This window comes from Microcebus murinus, chromosome X (assembly GCF_040939455.1).
Source record: "Microcebus murinus isolate Inina chromosome X, M.murinus_Inina_mat1.0, whole genome shotgun sequence".
Classification (NCBI taxonomy): Eukaryota; Metazoa; Chordata; class Mammalia; order Primates; family Cheirogaleidae; genus Microcebus; species Microcebus murinus.
This window is the reverse complement of record NC_134136.1, coordinates 78,422,842-78,446,841: the sequence shown is the minus strand read 5'-3', so window position 1 is coordinate 78,446,841 and position 24,000 is coordinate 78,422,842. Positions and strand designations below refer to the sequence as shown.

Sequence of the window (24,000 nt, the reverse complement as noted above, 5' to 3'; positions counted from 1 at the left end):
ATTCATCGCAAACAAGAAGACGTCACGACATGCAGTCATCAGACTGACCAAAGTATCAACTAAAGAGGCCATTCTAAGAGCTGTAAGTCAAAAGAAGCAAGTAACATACAAGGGAAAGCCAATTCGAATAACACCAGACTTCTCTAATGAGACTTTACAAGCAAGGAGAGACTGGGGCCCCATTCTCACTCTTTTGAAACAAAACAATGCCCAGCCTAGAATCTTATTCTCTGCAAAACTAAGCTTCGTGTATGAAGGAGAAATAAAAACATTCTAAGACAGGCAAAGGCGCAGAGAATTCACCAAGACAAGACCAGCCCTACAAGAAGTACTTAAAACAGCGTTACGCACAGAACATCATAATAATAACCCACGAATATAAAAACAATCAAAACCCAAAGATATTAAAGGCCAGATATTACAATGGCTCAAGACAGAAATCATACCAACAACATCCAACCCAACAGAATGATCAGTAATCTACCTTACCTATCAGTTCTCTCTCAATAAATGTGAATGGCTTAAACTCTCCACTCAAGAGACATAGACTGGCTGAATGGATAAGAAAATACAGGCCAAGTATATGCTGTCTTCAGGAAACACATCTAACCTGCAAGGATGCATATAGACTAAAAATAAAAGGGTGGAGATAAACATTCCAAGCAAATAGAAGCCAAAAGAAGGCTAGTGTGGCAGTTCTAATTTCAGACGATTTAGTTTTAAACCAACAAAAGTAGTGAAAGACAAAGAGGGTCATTATATAATGGTGAAGGGCACAGTCCAATAAGAAGAGATAACAATTTTAAATATATATGCAACCAACTTAGGTGCACCCAGATTCATAAAGCAAACCTTACTGGAGCTAAGCAAGTGGATTAATAGCAACTCCATAATCACCGGAGATTTCAACACGCCACTGACGGCATAAGACAGATCCTCCAAACAGAAAATTAATAAAGAAATAATGGACTTAAACAAAACTCTAGAACAATTGGGTCTGATTGACATTTACAGAACATTCTACCCAAAATCCACTGAATATACGTTCTTCTCATCAGCTCACGGGACATTCTCTAAGATTGACCATATCATAGGACACAAAGAAAATCTCAAGAAATTTAAAAAACTAGAAATCATACCATATACCTTCTCAGATCACAGTGGAATAAAACTAGAAATCAACCTAACAGAAACTCACATTTCTACACAAAAACGTGGAATTATACAACCTCCTACTAAATGATTACTTCATAAATGAAGAAATCAAGACAGAAATAAAAAAGTTCTATGAAGAAAACGACAATGGAGAGACAAGTTATCAACTCCTCTGGGAGACAGCTAAAGCAGTTCTGAGAGGAAAGTTTATCTCCATAAATGCCTAGAACCAAAAGACAAGAAGATCACAAATATACAATCTAATGAAACGACTCAAAGAGCTGGAAAAAGAAGAACAGACCAACCCCAAACCCAGCAGAAGAAGTGAAATCAACAAGATCAAATCAGAACTAAACGAAATTGAAAACAGGGAAGCTATTCAGGAGATTAATAAAACAAAAAGTTGGTTCTTTGGAAAAATAAACAAAATTGACACACCATTGGCTAAGCTAACGAAAAGCAGAAAAGAGAAATCTCTAATAAGCTCCATCAGGAATAAAAAAGGAGATATCACAACTGATCCCAAAGAGATACAAGATACAATTTATGAATACTACAAAAATCTTTATGCACACAAACTAGAAAATGTGGAGGAAACGGACAAATTTCTAGAAACACACAGCCTCCCTACGCTCAACCAGGAAGAAATAGACTCCCTGAACAGACCAATCTCAAGAGCTGAAATACAAACAGCAATTAAAAATCTCCAGAAAAAGAAAAGTCCTGGTCCAGATGGCTTCACACCTGAATTTTACCATACTTACAAAGAAGAACTAGTACCTATCTTGCAGAAACTATTCCACAACATCGAGAAGAACGGAAACCTCCCCGACACCTTTTAAGAAGCGAATATTACTCTGATACCAAAACCAGGAAAGGATGCAACAAAAAAAGAAAACTACAGACCAATATCCCTAATGAATATAGATGCAAAAATTTTCAACAAAATCTTAGCTAACCGAATCCAGACACTTATCAAAAAAATAATCCATCACGACCAAGTGGGCTTCATCCCAGGGATGCAGGGATGGTTCAACATACGTAAATCTATAAATGCAATTCACCACATAAACAGAAGCAAAAACAAAGACCACATGATTCTTTCAATAGATGCAGAAAAAGCTTTTGACAAAATTCAACACCCTTTCATGACACGAACACTTAAGAAAATAGGCATAGAAGGGACATACCTAAAAATGATACAAGCCATATATGACAGACCCATAGCCAACATCATACTGAATGGGGAAAAATTGAAATCATTCCCACTTAGAACTGGAACCAGACAAGGCTGCCCATTATCTCCACTTCTGTTCAACATAGTACTGGAAGTCTTGCCTACAGCAATCAGACAGGAAAATGGAATCAAAGGTATCCAAATAGGGGCAGAAGAGATCAAACTTTCACTATTTGCTGATGACATGATATTGTATCTAGAAAACCCCAAGGATTCAACCAAGAAACTCCTGGAACTGATCAATGAATTTAGTAAAGTCTCAGGATACAAAATCAATACACAGAAATCAGAGGCATTCATATATGCCATCAACAATCTAATTGAGAACCAAATCAAAGACTCAATTCCCTTCACAATACAACAAAGAAATTAAAGTACCTAGGAATATACTTAACCAAGGATGTAAAAGACCTCTACAGGGAGAACTATGAAACGCTGAGGAAGGAAATAGCAGAGGATGTAAACAGATGGAAATCCATACCATGCTCGTGGATCGGCAGACTCAATATCATCAAAATGTCTATACTACCCAATGATCTACAGATTCAATGCAATACCTATTAAAATCCCATCAGCATTCTTCACTGATATAGAAAAAATAATTTTACGCTTCGTATGGAACCAAAGAAGACCCCGACTATCAAGAGCAATTCTAGGCAACAAAAACAAAATGGGAGGCATTAATATGCCAGATATCAAACTATACTACAAAGCTGTAGTAATTAAAACAATATGGTATTGGCACAAAAACAGGAATATTGACCAGTGGAACAGATGTGAAATCCTGATATGAAACCATCCTCATATATCCATCTAATCTTTGACAAAGCAGACAAAAACATACGCTGGGGAAAAGAATCCCTCTTCTATAAATGGTGCTGGAAAAACTGGATAGCCACCTGTAGAAGGCTAAAACAGGACCCACACCTTTCACCTCTCACAAAAACCAACTCATGCTGGATAACAGACTTAAACCTAAGATATGAAACTATTAGAACTCTAGAGGAAAAAGTTGGAAACACTCTCCTAGACATCGGCCTGGGCAAAGAGTTTATGAAGAAGTCCCCAAAGGCAATCACAGCAGCAACAAAAATAAATAAATGGGACATGATCAAACTACAAAGCTTCTGCACAGCCAAAGAAATAGTCATGAAAGTAAACAGACAACCTACAGAATGGCAGAAAATTTTTGCATCCTATGCATCTGATAAGGGACTGATAACTAGAATATACTTAGAACTCACGGAAATTAGGAAGAAAAAATCAAATAACCCCATTAAAATGTGGGCAAAGGACTTGAACAGAATTTTTTCTAAAGAAGACAGAAGAATGGCCAACAAACATATGAAAAAATGCTCAACATCTCTAATCATCAGGGAAATGCAAATCAAAACCACAATGAGATATCACTTAACCCCAGTGAGAATGGCCTTTATCAAAAAATCTCCAAAGAATAAATGCTGGCGTGGTTGCGGAGAGAGAGGAACACTCCTACACTGCTGGTGGGACTGCAAACTAGTGCAACCTCTGTGGAAAGCAATATGGAGATACCTTAAAGCGATACAAGTGAATCTACCATTTGATCCAGCAATCCCATTGCTGGGCATCTACCCAAATGATCCAATGACACTCTGCCAAAAAGACAGCTGCACTCGAATGTTTATAGCAGCACAATTCATAATTGCAAGGCTGTGGAAACAGCCCAAGTGCCCATCAATCCAAGAATGGATTAATAAAATGTGGTATATGTATACCATGGAGTACTATTCAGCTCTAAGAAACAACGGTGATATAGCACATCTTATATTTTCCTGGTTAGAGCTGGAACCCATACTACTAAGTGAAGTATCCCAGAAATGGAAAAACAAGCACCAGATATATTCTCCAGCAAACTGGTATTAACTGAGTAGCACCTAAGTGGACACATAGGTACTACAGTTATGTGGTATTGGGCAGCTGTGAGGGGGGAGGGGGGCGGGTATATACATAGATAATGAGTGAGATGTGCACCATCTAGGGGATGGTCATGATGGAGACTCAGACTTTTGGGGGGAGGGGGGAAATGTGAATTTATTGAAACCTTAAAATCTGTACCCCCATAATATGCCGAAATAAAAAAAAAAAAAAGAAAAGAAAAAAAAAGAGATTTATAATGTCATTGGAATTACAGTGAAAATTTTCATTTCCAAAGTTTTTCTCATCAATGCATCAGTCACTCAGGATTTGAAATCCTCAGAGTAGGCCAAATTTGGGTCAAGTGCCCACATTATGTGTACCAGGGAATAGGTAAAGAAAAGATCTGTCCCCTTCAGCTTTTGTAATGGGAGCCAGTTGTGGGAAACAGTTGTTAGGGATTCCCCTCTTACCAAGACTATACACAGTGGAAAGTATGAAATTGGATAGCCCCCAAAACAAACAACTGTCATGTTTTTAGGTAATGAAGTGAGAACCTCATTCTGAAGCAGGTACCTAACAATTTTCATGAGGAAGTGGAAGGGGGTGGTGAGGTCCTTAAAGGTTTTGCCTGGTATGGCCATCTTTGTAGGAAATGCAAAGCTAAAGCCACATCAAGTGTCAAAGCTAGTCAAGTAATAGTTACATCCTTTTGCGGGAAGCACGAAGCCTACAGAATCTACCTGCCTCCAAGTTGAAGATGATTTTCTTCTAGGGAATTTTTATTTTCTTTGAAAGTGTTTAACATTTGGAATCTCAAGGACCCAGAATTAAATTGATTTGCCCAGTCATTGTGGCAGACAGACTCTAGGATGACCTCCAAAGATTCATACCTCCTAATGTCTGTTCATTTGTGTGATCTTCTCTCCATGAGTGCAGGTAGAACCTATGACTTGCTTCTAACCAATAGAACATGGCAAAGCTGATGGTTTGTTACTGCTTTGATTAGGTTACATTATATGCAAAGATAATGGGCTATCACTTATAATATTATGTTATATATGACTCCACCTTAGAAGACTGGAGTTAAAGAGACTCTCCCTTGATGGATGAAGAAGGCAGCACCTGTAGTGCGGCTAATGAGACTCTGAAGCAAAGAACCCAGGTAAGCTGTGCCCAGACTCTTAACCCACAAAAAACTGTGAGACAATAAATATGTGTGTTGTTTTAAGCCACTACATTTATGGTACTTTGTCATGCAGCAATAGAATATTATTCAATGATTGTATAATATAATCATATTACTTAGCAGTCTCATCATCAATCTAGACATGTTACCACATGGGAATAATAACAGCCCCTCCATAATAAGGCTGTTATCAGAATACTATTAGTTTAATTTTGTAAAGGGCTTAGAACAGTTTGTGGTGCATATATGAGTGTTTTTAGGTTGCTCCTTGTTAAAGGGGCATGGTCCCATCTTCATCCCCATACCATCTGCAGATCTGACAGGTTTCTGGACCATTCCTTACCCTATTTGGCATATCATGAAACATTTTGTATAGTGGCCTGGAGGACAATGACATTTAATTTAGCTGTTCCAGCAAAACACTTTTAATTATTTTTTACTTTTTTTCATTTTTTTATTGTGGTAAAATACACACTATACAAAATTTACCATTTTAAAGTATTCAGTTCGGTGGTGTTAGGAACATTCATCACCACTATCTAGTTTTCCAACATGTTTATCACCCCAAATGGAAACCTCATGCCCACTAATCTGTCACTCTCCACTCCTCACTTCCACTCGGCTGCTGAAACCACAAATACACTTTCTGTCTCTATGAGTTTACTTTTTCTAGATGGAATCATACAATATGTGGCCTTTCATGTCTGGCCTCTTTCACTTAGCATAATGTTTTCAGGGTTCAACCATGTTGTAGAATTTATCAGTACTTCATTCTCTTTTATGGCTGAATAATATTCCATTGTATGTATGTACAACATTTTGTTTAATCCATTCATCGGTTCGTGGAAATTTGGGACGTTTCTACCTTTTGGCTTTTGTGACTAGTGCTGCTATGAATATTCATGTATAAGGTTTTGTTTGAACGCCTGTTTTCAATTATTTTGGGTGTGTACCTAGCAATGGAATTGCTGGGTGATATGGTAATTGTATGTTTAACTTTTTAAGGAACCCAAACTGTTTTGTACAGTGCCTGCACTATTTAACATTACTACCAGGCCATGTGCGGTGGCTCACGCCTGTAATCCTAGCACTCTGGGAGGCCAAGGTGGGAGGATCGCTCAAGGTCAGGAGATCAAAACCAGCCTGAGCAAGAGCAAGACCCCGTCTCTACTAAAAATAGAAAGAAATAAATTGGACAACTAAAAATATATAGAACAAATTAGCCGGGCATGGTGGTACATGCCTGTAGTCCCAGCTACTCGGGAGGCTGAGGCAGAAGGATTGCTTGAGCCGGGGAATGTGAGGTTGCTGTGAGCTAGGCTGATGCCACGGCACTATAGCCCAGGCAACAGAGTGAGACTCTGTCTCAAAAAAAAAAAAAAGAAAAGAAAAGAAAAGAAAAGACTGTTCTTTCCCCCATTAAATGATCTTGGCACCTTTTTTTGTTGTTGTTCCTTTTTTTTTTGAGACAGAGTCTCACTCTGTTGCCTGGACTAGAGTGCCATGGTGTCAGCCTAGCTCACAGCAACCTCAAACTTCTGGGCTCAAGTGATCCTCCTACATCAGCCTCCGGAGTAGCTGGGACTGCAGGCATATGCCACCATGTCTGGCTAATTTTTTGTTTCTATTTTTAGTTGCCCAGCTAATTTTTTTCTACTTTTAGTAGAGATGTGGTTTCATTCTTGCTCAGGCTGGTCTTGAACTCCTGACCTCAAGCAATCCTCCTGACTCTGCCTCCCAGGGTGCTAGGATTACAGGTGTGAGCCACTGCACCCAGCCTTTGGCACCTTTGTTGAAAATCAATTGACTATAGATGTATGAATTTATTTCTTAACTCTTTATTAATCTAGATGTCTATCCTTATGCCAATACCACACCGTTTTGATTACCATAACTTTGTAGTAAGTTTTGCCATCAGGAAGTGTGACACTTCTTTTTCAAGATTGTCATACTTCATCACGCAAAACTCACAATTCAGAAGACCCTTTTTATTTTTAACTTCCATGGCCTATATCACTCTCTGTAGCTTGGAGTTAGTTTGGGCTAATAAAAACAGACTGAGGCAGGAGGATCACTTGAACCCAAGAATTTGAGGTTGCAGTGAACTATCATCACACTGCTGTGAAATGTCAGAGATACCAACTGTCAAACTTAGTACTTAAGAAAATCAGACATTTCATACTTAATAATCTTTACTGGATCAAATTGAACAGTATATAACCTTTAAAGACTGGCTTTTTTTCACTCAGCTTAATTCCCTGGAGATTCATCCAAGTTGTTGCATTGTATCAATGTCCCACAGTTAGTTTAGCCATTGACCTGCTGAAAGACATCTGGACTGATTCTAGTTTTTGATTATTATAAATAAAGTTTCTATGAATATTCTTGTACAGGTTTTTGTGTGAGCATAAGTTTTCATTTTGCTAGGATAAATACCCAGAAGTACAATTGCTGAGTTGCATGGTAGTTGAATATTTAGTTTTTTAACCCCTTGCACTCAGATGTCGAGTGGGGCTCGACACTGTTAGCAAAAATTATAGAGATTAAAATTACTCTTTGAGGTGATTGTTGAGGAGGTTGTTGAGCAAATTGATATCGGTGGAGTGACCTTATTGAGAGCAGCAGCCAAAAACCATGCCTGAGTGACAGTTGTATGTGAACCGGAGGACTATGCAGCAGTGTCCACAGAGATGCAGAGCTCCGAGAGTAAAGATACCTCCTTGGAGACCAGACGCCAGTTAGCCTTGAAGGCATTCACTCATATGGCACAATATGATGAAGCAATCTCAGATTACTTCAGGAAACAGTACAGTAAAGGGATATCTCAGATGCCCTTGAGGTATAGAATGAACCCTCATCAAATTCCTGCCCAGCTATACACGATGAAGCCCAAGCTTCCCATCACAGTTCTAAATGGAGCCCCTGTTTGGAGATTTTTTGATAAAGGCCATTCTCACTGGGGTTAAGTGATATCTCATTGTGGTTTTGATTTGCATTTCCCTGATGATTAAAGATGTTGAGCATTTCTTCATATGTTTGTTGGCCATTCTTCTGTCTTCTTTAGAAAAATTTCTGTTCAAGTCCTTTGCCCACTTTTTAATGGGGTTATTTGATTTTTTCTTCCTAATTTTCGTGAGTTCTAAGTATATTCTAGTTATCAGTCCCTTATCGGATGTATAGGATGCAAAGATTTTCTCCCATTCTGTAGGTTGTCTGTTTACTTTCATGACTATTTCTTTGGCTGTGCAGAAGCTTTGTAGTTTGATCATGTCCCATTTATTTATTTTTGTTGCTGCTGTGATTGCCTTTGGGGACTTCTTCATAAACTCTTTGCCCAGGCCGATGTCTAGGAGAGTGTTTCCAACTTTTTCCTCTAGAGTTCTAATAGTTTCATATCTTAGGTTTAAGTCTGTTATCCAGCGTGAGTTGGTTTTTGTGAGAGGTGAAAGGTGTGGGTCCTGTTTTAGCCTTCTACAGGTGGCTATCCAGTTTTCCCAGCACCATTTATTGAAGAGAGATTCTTTTCCCCAGCGTATGTTTTTGTCTGCTTTGTCAAAGATGAGATGGCTATATGAGGATGGTTTTATATCAGGATTCTCACATCTGTTCCACTGGTCAATATTCCTGTTTTTGTGCCAATACCATATTGTTTTAATTACTACAGCTTTGTAGTATAGTTTGATATTTGGCATATTAATGCCTCCCATTTTGTTTTTGTTGCCTAGAATTGCTCTTGCTGGCGTGGTTGCGGAGAGAGAGGAACACTCCTACACTGCTGGTGGGACTGCAAACTAGTTCAACCTCTGTGGAAAGCAATATGGAGATACCTTAAAGCGATACAAGTGAATCTACCATTTGATCCAGCAATCCCATTGCTGGGCATCTACCCAAATGATCCAGTGACACTCTACAAAAAAGACACCTGCACTCGAATGTTTATAGCAGCACAATTCATAATTGCAAGGCTGTGGAAACAGCCCAAGTGCCCATCAATCCAAGAATGGATTAATAAAATGTGGTATATGTATACCATGGAGTACTATTCAGCTCTAAGAAACAATGGTGATATAGCACATCTTATATTTTCCTGGTTAGAGCTGGAACCCATACTACTAAGTGAAGTATCCCAAGAATGGAAAAACAAGCACCAGATATATTCTCCAGAAAACTGGTATTAACTGAGTAGCACCTAAGTGGACACATAGGTGCTACAGTAATAGAGTATTGGGCAGGGGGGAGGGGGGAGGGGGGCGGGTATATACATACATAATGAGTGAGATGTGCACCATCTAGGGGATGGTCATGATGGAGACTCAGACTTTTGGGGGGGGGAAATGGGCATTTATTGAAACCTTAAAATCTGTACCCCCATAATATGCCAAAATAAAAAAAAAATAAATGGAGCCCCTGGATTTACAAACTTGTGTGATGCTTTGAATGCCTGGCAGCTGGTGAAGGAACTCAAAGAGGCATTAGGCATTCCAGCTGCTGCCTCTTTCAAACATGTCAGCCCAGCAGGTGCTGCTGTTGGAATTCCACTCAGTGAAGATGAGGCCAAAGTCTGCATGGTCTATGATCTCTATAAATCCTCACTCCCATATCAACTGCATATGCGAGAGCAAGAGGGGCTGATAGGATGTCTTCATTTGGTGATTTTGTTGCATTATCTGATGTTTGTGATGTACCAACTGCGAAAATTATATTCAGATAAGTATCTGATGGTATTATTGCCCCAGGATATGATGCAGAAGCCTTAAAAATACTTTCTAAAAAGAAAAATGGGAACTACTGTGTTCTTCAGATGGACCAGTCTTATAAACCAGATGAAGATGAAGTTCAAACACTCTTTGGTCTCCGTTTAAGCCAGAAGAGAAACAATGGTGTCATCAATAAGTCATTATTTAGCAATGTCGTTACCAAGAACAAAGATTTGCCGGAGTCTGCCCTCAGGGACCTCATCGTGGACACCATTGCTGTCAAGTACACTCAGTTGAACTCCGCGTGCTACACCAAGAACGGGCAGGTTATTGGCATTGGAGCAGGACAACAGTCTCGGATACACTGCACACGCCTTGCAGGGGATAAGGCAAACTATTGGTGGCTTAGACACAATCCATAAGTGCTTTCTGTTTTTTTTTTCCTTTTATTTCATCATATTATGGAGGTACAAATATTGTTAGGGTTACAAATATTGCCCCTGCCCCCCCCCATGTGTCCAATCCCCCACAAGTGCTTTCAATGAAGTTTAAAACAGGAATGAAGAGAGCAGAAATCTCCAATGCCATCGACCAGTATGTGACTGGAACCATCGGCAAGGATGAAGATTTGATAAAGTGGAAGGCACTGTTTGAGGAGGTCCCTGAATTATTAACTGAGGCAGAGAAGAAGGAATGGGTTGACAAACTAAGTGAAGTTTCTATCAGCTCTGATGCCTTCTTTCCTTTCAGGGATAATGTAGACAGAGCTAAAAGGAGTGGTGTGGCGTACATTGCTGCCCCCTCTGGCTCTGCTGCTGACAAAGTCGTCATTGAGGCTTGTGATGAACTGGGAATAATCCTCACTCACATCAATCTCCGGCTCTTCCACCACTGATCTCATTGCACATTATTTTATGGTTTGCACACGTGCAGGTGAATTCATGTGTGGGATTTTGAAAATAACTTGTTTTAAAAAATAGAACATTAAATCTTTAAAAAAATAAAATTACTCTTTGAATGTATCAATAATTTGAAATATAAAAAAATCCAAATAAATAAGTTTGTATGAAAAGAAACTCCAGTTTTTTTTTTGTTTTGTTTTGTTTTTTGGGTTTTACTTCAGTTTATAATTTAATATGCCTGAGAATTTTTGTGCAAATATATGTCACTTTTCATTAAAAATGTGCATAGCGCACTTTGGAAAAAGTTGGTTTACTTGCAACCAACTTTCCTCACAAAAAATTTTACATATATAAATATACAACATTTCCTAATTCCTATGATTGCACTTTTGGTTTAACCCTGTCCCACCTCTAAGGAAATTTGAAAGACATGCAATTATGCTTGTATTCCTTCACTACTGCGCTTATCCTGAAGAAATATTCTAAAACCCAGTTTCCTTGGTTCCAATATACCCATATTTTCTTTCTTAAAAGTAAATCCCTCCCACCCCTCACCTATGTTGGGTTCTTTTTGGAGGTTGTATAAAAATACTAATTTTAAAAAATGAACTTTTATTAATGATAAATACAAAGGAATTTGGGTGGTGTTTGAGCTGCCAGTGGCTCAAAGGTCTGAACACAGAAAGGAAAAAGGGAGTCTCCACTTCTGATCTAATGAAAAAGATAAAATTCCTTATTTTGCTAATGCTGTGATCATCCTGTTTGATGGATGCATAATTTAATCCAACGCTAGCAGGGGAAACATATAAGCCATGTCACTGTTAACAGATAACAGACTGTCACAGATAACAGACTGAGCCTACCCACCAACCCTTCAGAACAGCTTTCTATAAGCAACAGTCACTCCTTTTCTCCTCCCATCTTTCTGACCTGGGTTTCCCTTGTCCATGCTCACCAGAAGTAAATGTGCCAGCAAGTTCCATATCTGTGGTTTGTTTCAATATTACTGAATTTATTTTCTATTTACTTTTTATTTTCAAGGCAAGAAAACTCAACTGAAGGAGTGTATTAAACCTTTCTTCCTTTTCTGCCTCCAAACACTCACAGCCCATTCATTTATACTTTCGATTTATGAGACTTCATCCATTAGGACCTCATCCCAATTTTGTTTCCATTCTTTCACATCCCACTTTCCACATTCACAACCCTTCTGCGACATTCCTTTTCTCTCGTCAGACCAGACCACATGCATCCGTGCATATCGACCCTTCTTGCGCTGATCTGGACAGGAGCTCGGCTGACCGCTGACCTCAGTCCTCCTTCAGGAGATCCATTTTGGGTGAGGATGTGCAAACTGGGGCACCAAAGCTACCCATCATGACTGGAAGACTCTGAGTCCTCCTGAGTCCACCCAATAAATTGCTAGGTGCATTCAAATAAACAGCAGAATCTGGTTTTTGAAGACCAGTTTCTGCCTCTTGGCTTCTTTTTTTTTTTTTTTGAGACAGAGTCTCGCTTTGTTGCCTAGGCTAGAGTGAGTGCCGTGGCGTCAGCCTAGCTCACAGCAACCTAAAACTCCTGGGCTCAAGTGATCCTTCTGCTTCAGCCTCCCAAGTAGCTGGGACTACAGGCATGTGCCACCATGCCCGGCTACTTTTTTCTATATATATTAGTTGGCCAATTAGTTTCTTTCTATTTATGGTAGAGACGGGGTCTCGCTCTTGCTCAGGCTGGTTTCAAACTCCCGACCTCGAGCAATCCGCCCGCCTCGGCCTCCCAGAGAGCTAGGATTACAGGCGTGAGCCACCGCGCCCGGCCCGGCTTCTTCCATTCTCCTTGGCGTCAGGGGCCTTGATCACTCTGGCTATCCCCAGTCTCTTCAGCCTGTCCACTAAATTCATCTTCAACTGGCCAATGTCAGGAGGGTTCCGGGAGGGCCTCAAGCCATACATTTCTTGGAGGAATGTTTCAGCTGGTCGGGAGGCCAAAAAATTTTCAGAGAGATGTACTCGAGGTTCAAAGGGCAAAGGAGAAGGGCAAGGTGAGTGAGATGGTGAATTTGGTGGTGTGGAAGGGATGGCTAGGGATTTAGGGAGCGGCTGGAAGAGGGGGTTCTCTGAAATTGGGCTGTGGTACACTTTGGCAGAGATGCCTCGCTCTTGTAGAAGTTTGGCCAAACTCATGGTGCTACTGAAGGTTATGGTAGAATCTCGTCGGTTGGTGATGGATTCACCAATGCTGAGTCTATAGGACATGGCAGGAGAATTCACAGCTGTGTTTGATGAACTGCTACCACTACTTCCACAGGATAATGAAGGGAACCCAGAGCTGGGGGTAACCTGAGTGATGTCAGAGGGATGCAATATCCTACAAGTGGTGAAGGTGAATGTCGAGTTCGTGCCTGACAGACACTTGCCTGGGTTTGAGGTTGCAACTGTAACTGGCCCACCTGCTGAGGTAATGGACGGTAGGAAGATCCCTGTTACTGGCTTGGATATTGCAGGTTTCTGTTCCACTTGAAGAGGCTGCTGAACCTGAAAAGTGATACCCTCCTCTTTATCTTCTTCTAAATCTGTGATGTGATAGATGGCATCCTTGGGCAACTGGGTAAAGCCTTTAGTAATGACACCTGGTCGGGGATCAAGAATTGTTCCCAAGTTTGGTTGAGCAAGCTGCTGCCAATGATGCAGAGTCTGTGATCCTTCCAGCGGCTTGACAATTTGTAATTTTTCTGGCATAAAGCCTCGAAGGCAACTGGCACTGCTGAAATCTGTGAACTCTGACTGGTTGGTGCAGAGGGAGGCGAGGCTCTCTGTGGGGGTGATGCAGCCACTAGCCCTTTCCTTCTGGTCAGCCAGAACCTGGATCCTTCGCTCCCATTCTTCAGCAAAGAACTGCTTGTCACTTAAATAGTTCTGTCAACACAGGCTAAGGCGATGCAGTGCTGTAGCCAAATCACTCTCTCCAGACGGTCCTGGCTGGTCTGGCATCTGGGAGTTCCTTGGAACCTGCTCCGAGTTGCTCCCCTGGTTGGGGAGTATTTCATCCTCTGTTTGCTGTAAACCAGACTCAAAGAGTTTTGCTGTCATGATGACACTGGAACGGTTGGAGCCTGGGATGGGCAGCAGAGCTGGGAATAAGACAGATCGGCCTCGTGTGTCATTGGCAACTTTGACAGTATCAAATACCCGTTTCTGTTGGGCTTTTTGTTTAAAGAGATAAGATTCCTCGTCCAAATTCAACTTTTTACGCATGGTCCCCTCAATCTCAGCTGCCAAAGATTCTCCAGCAAAAGCTCCATATGACTGTGATAAGTAGAGATGAGCAGTAGGGCCAGATTTACTACAAAGCTCCTTTATTTCTTCTTGGGATGCATGTAACATTCCCAGGCACTCCATATTCCTGTCTTGTAATTCATGTAGCTCCATTGTCAGTTGTCGTTGGGCATCTTTGGAAGCTTGTAGGTGAAGTCTTAGTTCTTCCTTCTCAATCACATGTTCTTTAAGTTTGTGCTGAAGATCTACAATTTGAGACAAGAGAGAGGAGATCTCTTCTTGGTATTTAATCAGTTCATCACTCTTCCCTGACAATTCTTCAGTCATTCTGGACATCTGAGCATTTGTTTCACGAAGTTCTTTAACACAGTCATTGACAAGCTGTTGTTCCTTCTCTTCATAGGTAATAGTTTCTGTCTTTATGTGACAAGCCTTTGATCGAAGAGCCATATTCTCTTCTTCCAGTTCCTTGAGCTTTTCTTGCAGCATGTCCAATTGCAGTAAACCTTGAGATAAGCTAAAGGATTCATTGAACCTAAGAGGTGTAGAACAGCTGGAATCAGTTTCACTTTCTTCAGAAGCGATGGAGACAATTCGAAGTAACTCATCTTTCTTGGATAGCTCATGCTGCAGCTGATTAACTTGATCAAAGGCTTGTCCTAACTGCTCCTCCAGGGCTTCATTCTGCTCAGATAAGATATGGTTTCGTTTCAAGAGAGCTTGTCCAATTCGAGCAGCAAGTTCCAGATCACGATCTCTCTCTGCCAGGAGATGTGTAACCATGTCGATGTCATTGTAAGTTTTGGTCATCTGCTCCACTCTGTCTGTGCCTAGAATCATATAGTGGAAAGTCTCTTCAGCAAGGACTGGAGAGAGGGCATCAGATGCATGTTGCTGCTGGTGTGGGGACTGAGTCCAGTCTTGATTTTCATACAGAAAAAGAGAGTCTACTTTTAGCCTATACTGTGGTAGCTGTTCTTCTAGCAGATTCACCAGCTCAACTTCAGGGAGATCATCACTGGAGCAGACATCAGTGATGCTTTCCGAGTCTCTGTGATTGCTATTCATGAGGTTTTCTTCACCTGTTGGTGACATAAAAATGGCATTCTGGGACTGATTCATGTAGGATTCTTTCTTGCTTTGGTTGAGGAGGACAGCTTTGGTATGAATCAGAGTAAAGGAAATCCATCAAGCCATTCAATAAAGAAATGGATTTGGTCATATGGATATTTTCTTTTATATAGATTTTCTCTGATGAGTCAAATGACATCTGTAGCAATGGGTGCTCTCGTGTGATTATACCTTGGACAGTCATGACCCGAATGGCCCGGCGTCCTCCGTCATCCGCCAGCGCTCCCTCGGAGAGAAGGCTCTAGAGTGGCGGCAGCCTGAGAGCAGCAGCCGAAGCTGCCGCCGCTGCCAGTAACCACCCGGGCGTGGCAGGAACAGCCGGCCGACTTCACAACATCATCATCTGGCGACTTCAGTTCTGCAGTGACGCCAGGTCAATCGAAACTCCAGTTTTTTATTCTACTGCCCTGCTTTGTAAAATCTGGGGTATTTAAAAAATTAAATCCCGAGTAGAATAAAGGAATCGAGAAAAAAGCAAGCGAGTGCAAAGGGTTAAGAAACTGACAAACACTTTTCCAAAGTGGATATACCATTTTACATTCTCACCAGCAATTTATTAATATGAGTGATCCAGCTTCTCTGCATCCTCATCAGCATTTGGTGTTGTCATTATTGTTGTTTACTTATTTTTTTAGAGATGAGTCTCACTCTGTCACTCATGCTGGAGTGCAGTGTTATGATCATAGCTCACTGCAACCTTGAACACCCGGGCTCAAGCTATCCTCCACCTCAGCCTCCCAAGTAGCTGGGACTAGAGGCACGTGCCACCACACCTGGCTAATTTTTTTTTTTTTTTTTTTTTTGGTAGAAATGGATCTCTCTGTGTTGCCTAGGCTGATGTTGAACATCTGGCCTCAAGTGATCCACCCACCTCAGCCTCCCAAAGTGCTGGGATTACAGGCATAAGCCACCACGCCTGGCCACTGTTGTTATTTTAGACATTTGGATAGGTGTGTAGTGACATTTAATTGTGGTTTTAATTTGCGTTTCCCTAGTGGTTAATGATGTTGGGCACCTTTTTGTGTGTTTCTTTGTCATCTCTGTATCTATCTATCTATATTATATATAATATATATATATATATATATATATATCTCCAAAATGTGTTTATTGGGATGGTTTCCCATCCATTCAAGCAGGGTACTTTTAGTGTTGCTTCCTTCTAAAGGAACACCCTTCTGTAAGCTTTGCTTTCCCTCTTGTAGGTTGGCAGAGGACAGTAGAGCAACCAACACAGAAAACTACTATTTGTGCATGGCTAAAAATCATGGTGATTTTATAGCATCCTGAGCATTTCACATTCATGAAGTAGGAATTGGGGCTCTGCACTAGACACTTCTTGTGTTTCCTCTTCTCCAATTCTGGAGAGGGATGAAGGAGATGTTTTGTGAGAGGCATGTGCTTGTGGGAAGGCAGTCACTGCTGGAAAGGCTATATCCTCTTTTTTTTTTCAACACTCAAGTGGAATCTATATATTCTCTTAAGTGAAATGTCTGCTCATGTCTTTTGTTCATTTTCTAATTTAATTGTTAGGGTTTTTTACTGTTGAGTTTTGAAAGCTATTGAATCATATTCTAGGCACCAGTCCTTAAATATTTCCTTCTAGTCTGTTGCTTTTCATCCTCTAACAGGGACTTTCACAGAGCAAAAGTTTTTAATTTTGATGATACCACTTTATCAATTTTTTTCTTATATGGATTGTGCTTTTGGTATCAAGTCTACAAACTCTGCCTAGCTCTAGATTCCAAAGATTTCCCCCTACTTTTTCCTAAAAGTGTTATAGTTTTATGTTTCACATTAAAATCTATGTGATTTAATATCCATTCTGAGTTAAATTTGCATATAAGGTGTGAAGTTTATGACAAGGCTTATATTTTTGTCTGTGGATTTCCAATTGCTCCAGCACCATTTGTTGAAAGACCATTCTTCCTTCATTAAATTGCTTTTGCTCCTTTGTCAAAAATCAGTTGGACATATTTGTGTGGGTCTGTTTCTGGGTTCTCTATTCTATCCCATTGATCCATGTGCCCAGCCTTCTGCCGATATTACAGTCTTGATTACTGTAGCTATATACATAAGTCTTGAAATCAAGTAGACTAATTCCTCCCACATTATTCTTCTTTTTCCAGATTCTATAGCTATTGGATGGTGTGTGCCTTTTCATATACATTTTAGAATAAGCTTGTCTATGTACATGAAAACATTGTTGGGAGTTTGATAGGAACTGCATTAGTACTATATGTTAATTAAGGGAGAATTTGCATCTTTACTATGTTGTTTAAATCCATGGAGATAGTAAAGATGTCCCTCCTTTCATTTAGGTCTTCTTTGATTTCTTTCATCAGCATTTTATAATTTCCAGCATACAAATTCTGCACGCATTTTATTAAGTTTATACCTAAGCACTTCATTTGCTTTGGAATGACTCAAAGTGGTATGTTTAAAAAGTGAGGTTTTGCATGTTTATTGTTAGTATAAACATGATTGGGTTTGTGTGTGTGTGTGTTGAACAACAAGCTATCTAGGAAAAAAAATCTGATTTGTAGCATTTGCTAATTTTCACAATGTAAATATTCTCATTGTGACCAATTTCAAGCCACTAACAAGATGTCAATTGGCTTGTAAAATTCGTGACAATTTTCTTTCTTGGGAAGTGGTAGGAACCAGCTCCAGAAAAACACTGACAAAGCTGAATCTTTGTAACATGCAAATTTGACCAGGTCACTCCCCTGATTAAAACTTTTCAATGGTTCTCCCTCCCTCACAGGATAAAAACCCCAGTTTTCACATTTGCAATTTAGCCACTACAGATTTCACCAGCCTCATCTCTCAAACCAGTCAAACTACCACCCTGATGCTCCACCCATTTTGAATGGCTCAACATTCTTGGATTCGCCAGATTGTTTCACACTTTGTATCTTTTCTCTTGCTTCTCTCTGCACCTGGTGAACACCTATTTATTTTTCCAGACTCACCTGATGCCCTCAGGTAGAACAAGACATGCTCATATTGAAATCCCTTGAGACCTCTGTCATAGAACCTGTAACTCTTTGTCACATCTGTTCCTTTATGTTTCTTTCTCGATTACCAGCCTGTGAAGCTAGCTACTTAAGATGAACAGTCTCATTTATCTTTATCTCTCTAACACTTCAGGCCACAGCTTGGTCTATAGATACCATTTAAATAAATAGTTGTTAGAGGAAAGTAGATTTGGACTAAGACTGGAGGAGTTAAGAGTTGGCTATACACAGCCTGAGCAAGAGCAAGACCCCGTCTCAACTAAAAATAGAAAGAAATTAATTGGCCAACTAAAAATATATAGAAAAAATTAGCCAGGCATGGTGGTGCATGCCTATAGTCCCAGCTACTCAGGAGGATGAGGCAGAAGGATTGCTTGAGCCCAGGAGTCTGAGGTTGCTGTGAGCTTGACGTGGAAAATGTCTGGCGCTGGGACGTGGCCGCTTGCCGCCTCTCCATTGCTCTGCATCTCCACGGGCTGGCACTGCGCGTGGCCAGTTGGAGGGCATGCTGCTGGGGCTAGGCCCCGCGGTAGTGCCGCTGAGGCCCCGCGTGCTGGAATGCCAGTGGGCCCTCGTGCTGCCACCTATTTCCGACCACGCTGCTTGTGTGATCCTGATTGGGTAATTTTTGAATCCCACTGTTGTTGATTGGATGTTATTTGCGGATTGGATGTTAAAGCTTGTAGTTGATTAGATGCTTTTTGAGCCCTACCAAGGGTATAAAAGCAGGAGGAGAACAAGGAAGGGGGGGGGTCAGAAGATCAGAAGCCATGAAGAGAGCTGTAACACTTGCTGCGTTGAGCCTGCTGGAAGAATAAAGACTGTTCTCTGACTCTTCATGTGCCACTCAGTTCTTTCCCCTATCAAGAGCTGTAACACTAGCTGTACACATTGCTGCAACATGCTAGGCTGACACCACAGCACTCTAGCCTGGGCAAAGTGAGACTCTCTTAAAAAAATTAAAAAAAAAAGACTTGGCTGTACAGACAAGAGGGAATTACATGTGAGAGAACAACATGTCCAAATATACAAAGGTATAAGAACACTCTCCAGCTCCTTGGAGGACAATGTGTGTGTGTTTTTAAAACCTTCCTTTGCATAAATAGATGAAAAGGCTAATAGTGATCCTATCACACTGTGGACTTCAATTATGATTAATGGCAGCAAACACTACAATGCATTTCACTCCCTACTCCCTGACTCATTTGCCGCAGGTACAGAAAACGTGCTGTTCTCTGATTAGGGAAAGTACAATTGCTCCTTCTCCTGTTGCTTTTCTTCCCAGTGATCCCCAAGATTTATTCGTGTAGATCGTGAGAAGTGGACAGATTTAGGATATATTTTGGAGATGCGGCTGAGAGGACTCATGATGGATTTGATCTAGAGTGCAAAGAGGTATCAATGATGACTCTAAGGTTTTAAGTCGCAACTAGAAGGATGAAGTTGCCATTAACCTACACGGATAAGACTGCAGGAGGAATAGTTTTGTAGTGGTGAGAAAATCAAGATTCTATTTTAGACAAACTAAATTGGAGAAGCTGATGAGATATCCAAGTGGAAAGGTTCAGTAGGCAGTTGAATATAGAAGTGTGACATTGAGTCAAGGCTAAGGGTGTCTTTTTGGGAATAATCACTATATAGATGGTAGTTAAAGGCCCAAGACTGGATGAGATTATTTGGAGAAATGTCAGAAGAGTCAGCCCTAAACACTGAAAAGTGTGAAGGCTAGGTAAAGGAACTGGAGTCAGCATAAAACAGGGTGAAAGAGCAACGAGAGAGATAAGGCAAACATCAGGAACTTTAAGTGTCATGTAGACTAAGAGAAGAAAGTATTGTAATAGTGTAATAAAAAACTCTGTTGAATGTTGGCAAGTTGTAGAGTAAAATGGGGATAAAGAAGCATCAAATGCAGTTGGCAACCTAGAAGTCACTGGTGACCTTGTCAAGGGCAATTTCAGTGGAAGGATGGGGACTGACATCTATTTAGAATGGGTTAAGGAGGACGGGAGCAGTGCCTCACACCTGCAATCCTAGCACTCTGGGAGGCCAAGGCAGAAGAGCTAAGGAGCTCCGGAGTTTGAGCTCAGGAATTTGAGAACAGCCTGAGCATGAGGAGAAACCTCGTTTCTACAAAAAATAGAAAAATTAGCTGGGAATGGTGGCACTCGCCTGTAGTCCCAGTTACTCAGGAGGCTGAGTCAGGAGGATCACTTGAGCCCAGGAGTTTCAGGTTGCTGTGAGCTATGATGATGCCACAGCACTCTAGCCACGTGAAAGAGCAAGACTCTGTCTCAAAAAAAAAAAAATTATAAAAAGGGTGGGGAGGATCAAGATGGCGGACGAGAAACACCGCCAGACAGAGTGTATCTGCAGAAAAGACAGATTATAGCAGAAATTAGAAAAAAGAAGCAAGAAGATGAGTATACAGAGGACGAGGGCTGGAAGGAGGGGAACCTGAGACCCTAGGAGACTCCTCGGGAGGAGGCTGCGGAGAAGAACTGGAAGCTGAGACCACCAGAGCAGCCCGGAGACCAGTGGGAAGGGTAGGTGGATAAGTTACCTTTACCCTCCCCTGCATTTGGGACTGCTGGTGGGCTCCCAAGCGGGTGGAGAGACCTGCGGACACCAGCCCAGAGACAACCACTGCCAGCTAGCAGTGAGCCTGTAGCGGACATGGCACCAGGCTCCCAACTCCCTCCGGGTACCTCTCTGTGCACAGACCCGAACCGCGCGGTAGGCGCCATATTGCCTCCTGCTCCCCTCCGCCAAACCTACCCGCGGCTAAGCAGAGAGACAATACAGCCACCAGCCGGAGGCACCTCCAGGGAACAGGACCTTCCCTTTTGGGACCCTACAGCTGACTCAGGGAAACTCAGACTGTGAGCTCCCTACCCACCGGCCCTCCCAAGTGCTGCTGGCAGGGTGTTCCCAGGAGAACGGTGCAGACTCAGAGGCTGAGAGACATAGACCCAGCTAGGTCTCCCTGTGAGTGAACTGGGACCAGAACTCCTCTCCCTGGTGGGCATACAGTTTGAACTCTGGGACTCAGAGGTCAGACCTGCAGACCAGATCCCATGCACCGTGGTCTCGCATTGCCCGGGGCACAGAAGGGATATATGTGAACAGCCTACTGGGGTGTGTGCGCCTTCAGGGGCAGATCAGCATCCTAGAGGGCAACCCTCCTCCCAAAAGGAGGCTGTAAGCCCAGCCCAGGTGGCGTTTCTGAGCAGGGAACCTCCCCACCGGCATCACAATCTGGGGAGACCTGGTGGTGTGAGGTCTGGCCTACTGGGAGAATCCCAAGAGTAGCTGCGGAGTTGGGGAGGGTGGAAAGAAGCCAGGCTCACTACAGACTGCAGGTCTCAGACAGCCCCACCCCCACAAGCAGACTTTCTGTTTGAGCAGGGCCATTACAGCCCAGCCCTGACAGCTTTTCCTGAAAGCAGAGAACAGAACTTTGACCCCTACTAAGGGCATTGGCGGTGCCTGAGGGCAGGCTTACCCAACACAGCTCTGCCCAGAACAAGAGCTGATAACAGGACACAAAAACAACAGTATAGCCTGTTCCTCCAAGCAAGCGCCACCTACTGACAGGGACGGCATCCTGCACAGCCTTTTCATGGCATCCATTGAATCATTATACAGGGGGTGGTCAAATCTCACCCACAGACACCACCTAACAGCTCAGAAACTAAACAAGGCATCTGAATACCCAAACAAAAACCTAAAGGATAGAAACAACAACTGATCGACATGGGAAGAAATCAGCGAAGGAACTAAGGAAATATGAAGAACCAAACGGAAAACACACCCCCAAAGAGGAACACCAGCCCCCTAGAAACAGACACCAGCCAAAATCAGGCAACCAAAATGACAGAAGAGGAATTTCATATGTGGATCATGAGAACACTCACCGAACTGCAACAACAACTCAATAAGCAACACAAAGAAACCACAAAAAGCCTCCAGGTCCTAGAAGAAAAGTTCGATGAAGACATAGACACAATGAAGAAAAGTTTAACCGAACTCCTGGAAATGAAGAATCAATTCAGGGAACTACAAAATACAGTGGAAAGTCTCAAGAACAGGGTAAATCAAACAGAAGAAAGAATCTCAGAGATTGAAGATAACACCATCCAACTAAATAAAACTGTCACAGAGATAGAGCAGAGAAACAAGAGAAAAGAGCAAAGCCTACAAGAGATGTGGGATTATGTGAAGAAACCTAATGTGAGGGTCATAGGGATACCAGAAGGGGAAGAAGACAACACTCAGGGCTTGGACAAGCTATTTGAAGATATAATAGAGGAAAATATCCCAGGCCTTGCTCAAAATCTCGATATACATGTTCAAGAAGCTCAGAGGAACCCGCGGAGATTCAATACAAACAGGAAGACGTCACGACATGCACTCATCAGACTGACCAAAATATCAACTAAAGAGGCCCTTCTAAGAACTGTAAGATGAAAGAAGCAAGTGACATAGAAGGGAAAGCCAATTCGAATAACACCAGACTTCTCTAATGAGATTTTACAAGCAAGGAGAGACTGGGGACCCATTCTCACTCTTCTGAAAAAAAAAACAATGCCCATCCTAGAATCTTATTCCCTGCAAAACTAAGCTTCATCGATGAAGGAGAAATAAAGACATTCTCAGACAAGCAAAGTCTCAGAAAATTCGCCAAGACAAGACCAGCCCTACAAGAAGTACTCAAAACAGTGTTATGCACGGAACACCATAATAAAAACTCCCGAATATAAAGCAACCGAAAACCAATTATTAAAGGCCAGATAATACAATGGCTCAGGAGAGAAATCAAAGCAACAACATCCAACCTAACAGAATGAACAGTAATCTACCTTATCTATCAATTCTCTCAATAAATGTGAATGGCTTAAACTCTCCACTCAAGAGACATAGGGTGGCTGAATGGATAAGAAAATACAGGCCAAGTATATGATGTCTTCAGGAAACAAATCTAACCTGAAAGGATGCATATAGACTAAAAGTAAAAGGGTGGATATTAGTATTCCAGGCAAGTGGAAGCCAAAAGAAGGCAGGCGTGGCAGTTCTAATTTCAGACGATTTAGTTTTTAAAGCAACAAAAGTAGTGAAAGACAAAGAGGGTCATTATATAATGGTAAAGGGCACAGTTCAACAAGAAGAGATAACAATTTTAAATATACATGCACCCAACTTAGGTGCACCAAGATTCATAAAGCAACACTTACTGGAGCTAAGCAAATGGATTAATAGCAACTCTATAAGCACCGAAGATTTCAACACCCCACTGATGGCACAAGACAGATCCTCCAAACAGAAAATTAAAAAAGAAATAATGAACTTAAACAAAACCCTGGAACAATTCGGTCTGACTGACATCTACAGGACATTCTACCTAAATTCCACTGAATATACATTCTTCTCATCAGCTCACGGGACATTCTCTAAGATTGACCATATCCTAGGACACAAAGTAAATCTCAAGAAATTTAAAAAAA

At 41.5% G+C, this 24,000-nt stretch overlaps 2 protein-coding genes and 1 pseudogene across 2 annotated transcripts; 1 reads left to right on the top strand and 2 right to left on the bottom strand.

Moving 5' to 3' along the window:
• The first annotated feature begins 5,390 nt into the window (after positions 1 to 5,390).
• On the top strand, positions 5,391 to 11,066 carry LOC105861898 (bifunctional purine biosynthesis protein ATIC-like; annotated as a pseudogene).
• A 993-nt stretch (positions 11,067 to 12,059) lies between these two features.
• Positions 12,060 to 15,783, bottom strand: LOC105861913 (trafficking kinesin-binding protein 2-like). Its single transcript, XM_020284875.2, is given in 2 exon segments — positions 12,060 to 12,550; positions 12,881 to 15,783. Coding segments are annotated over 2 exon segments (2,757 nt in total). The 5' UTR covers positions 15,471 to 15,783; the 3' UTR covers positions 12,060 to 12,383.
• Positions 15,784 to 16,625: 842 nt separating this feature from the next.
• Positions 16,626 to 16,877, bottom strand: LOC105861905 (small ribosomal subunit protein eS27-like). Its single transcript, XM_012747823.1, has one exon. The coding sequence runs from the start codon at positions 16,875 to 16,877 to the stop codon at positions 16,626 to 16,628; it is 252 nt and encodes an 83-aa protein (XP_012603277.1).
• Positions 16,878 to 24,000: the final 7,123 nt, after the last annotated feature.

Coding starts and splice junctions, on each gene's coding strand:
- LOC105861905 (XM_012747823.1), bottom strand. CDS start 16,877: ATGCCTCTCACAAAACATCTCCTTCATCCCTCTCCAGAATTGGAGAAG.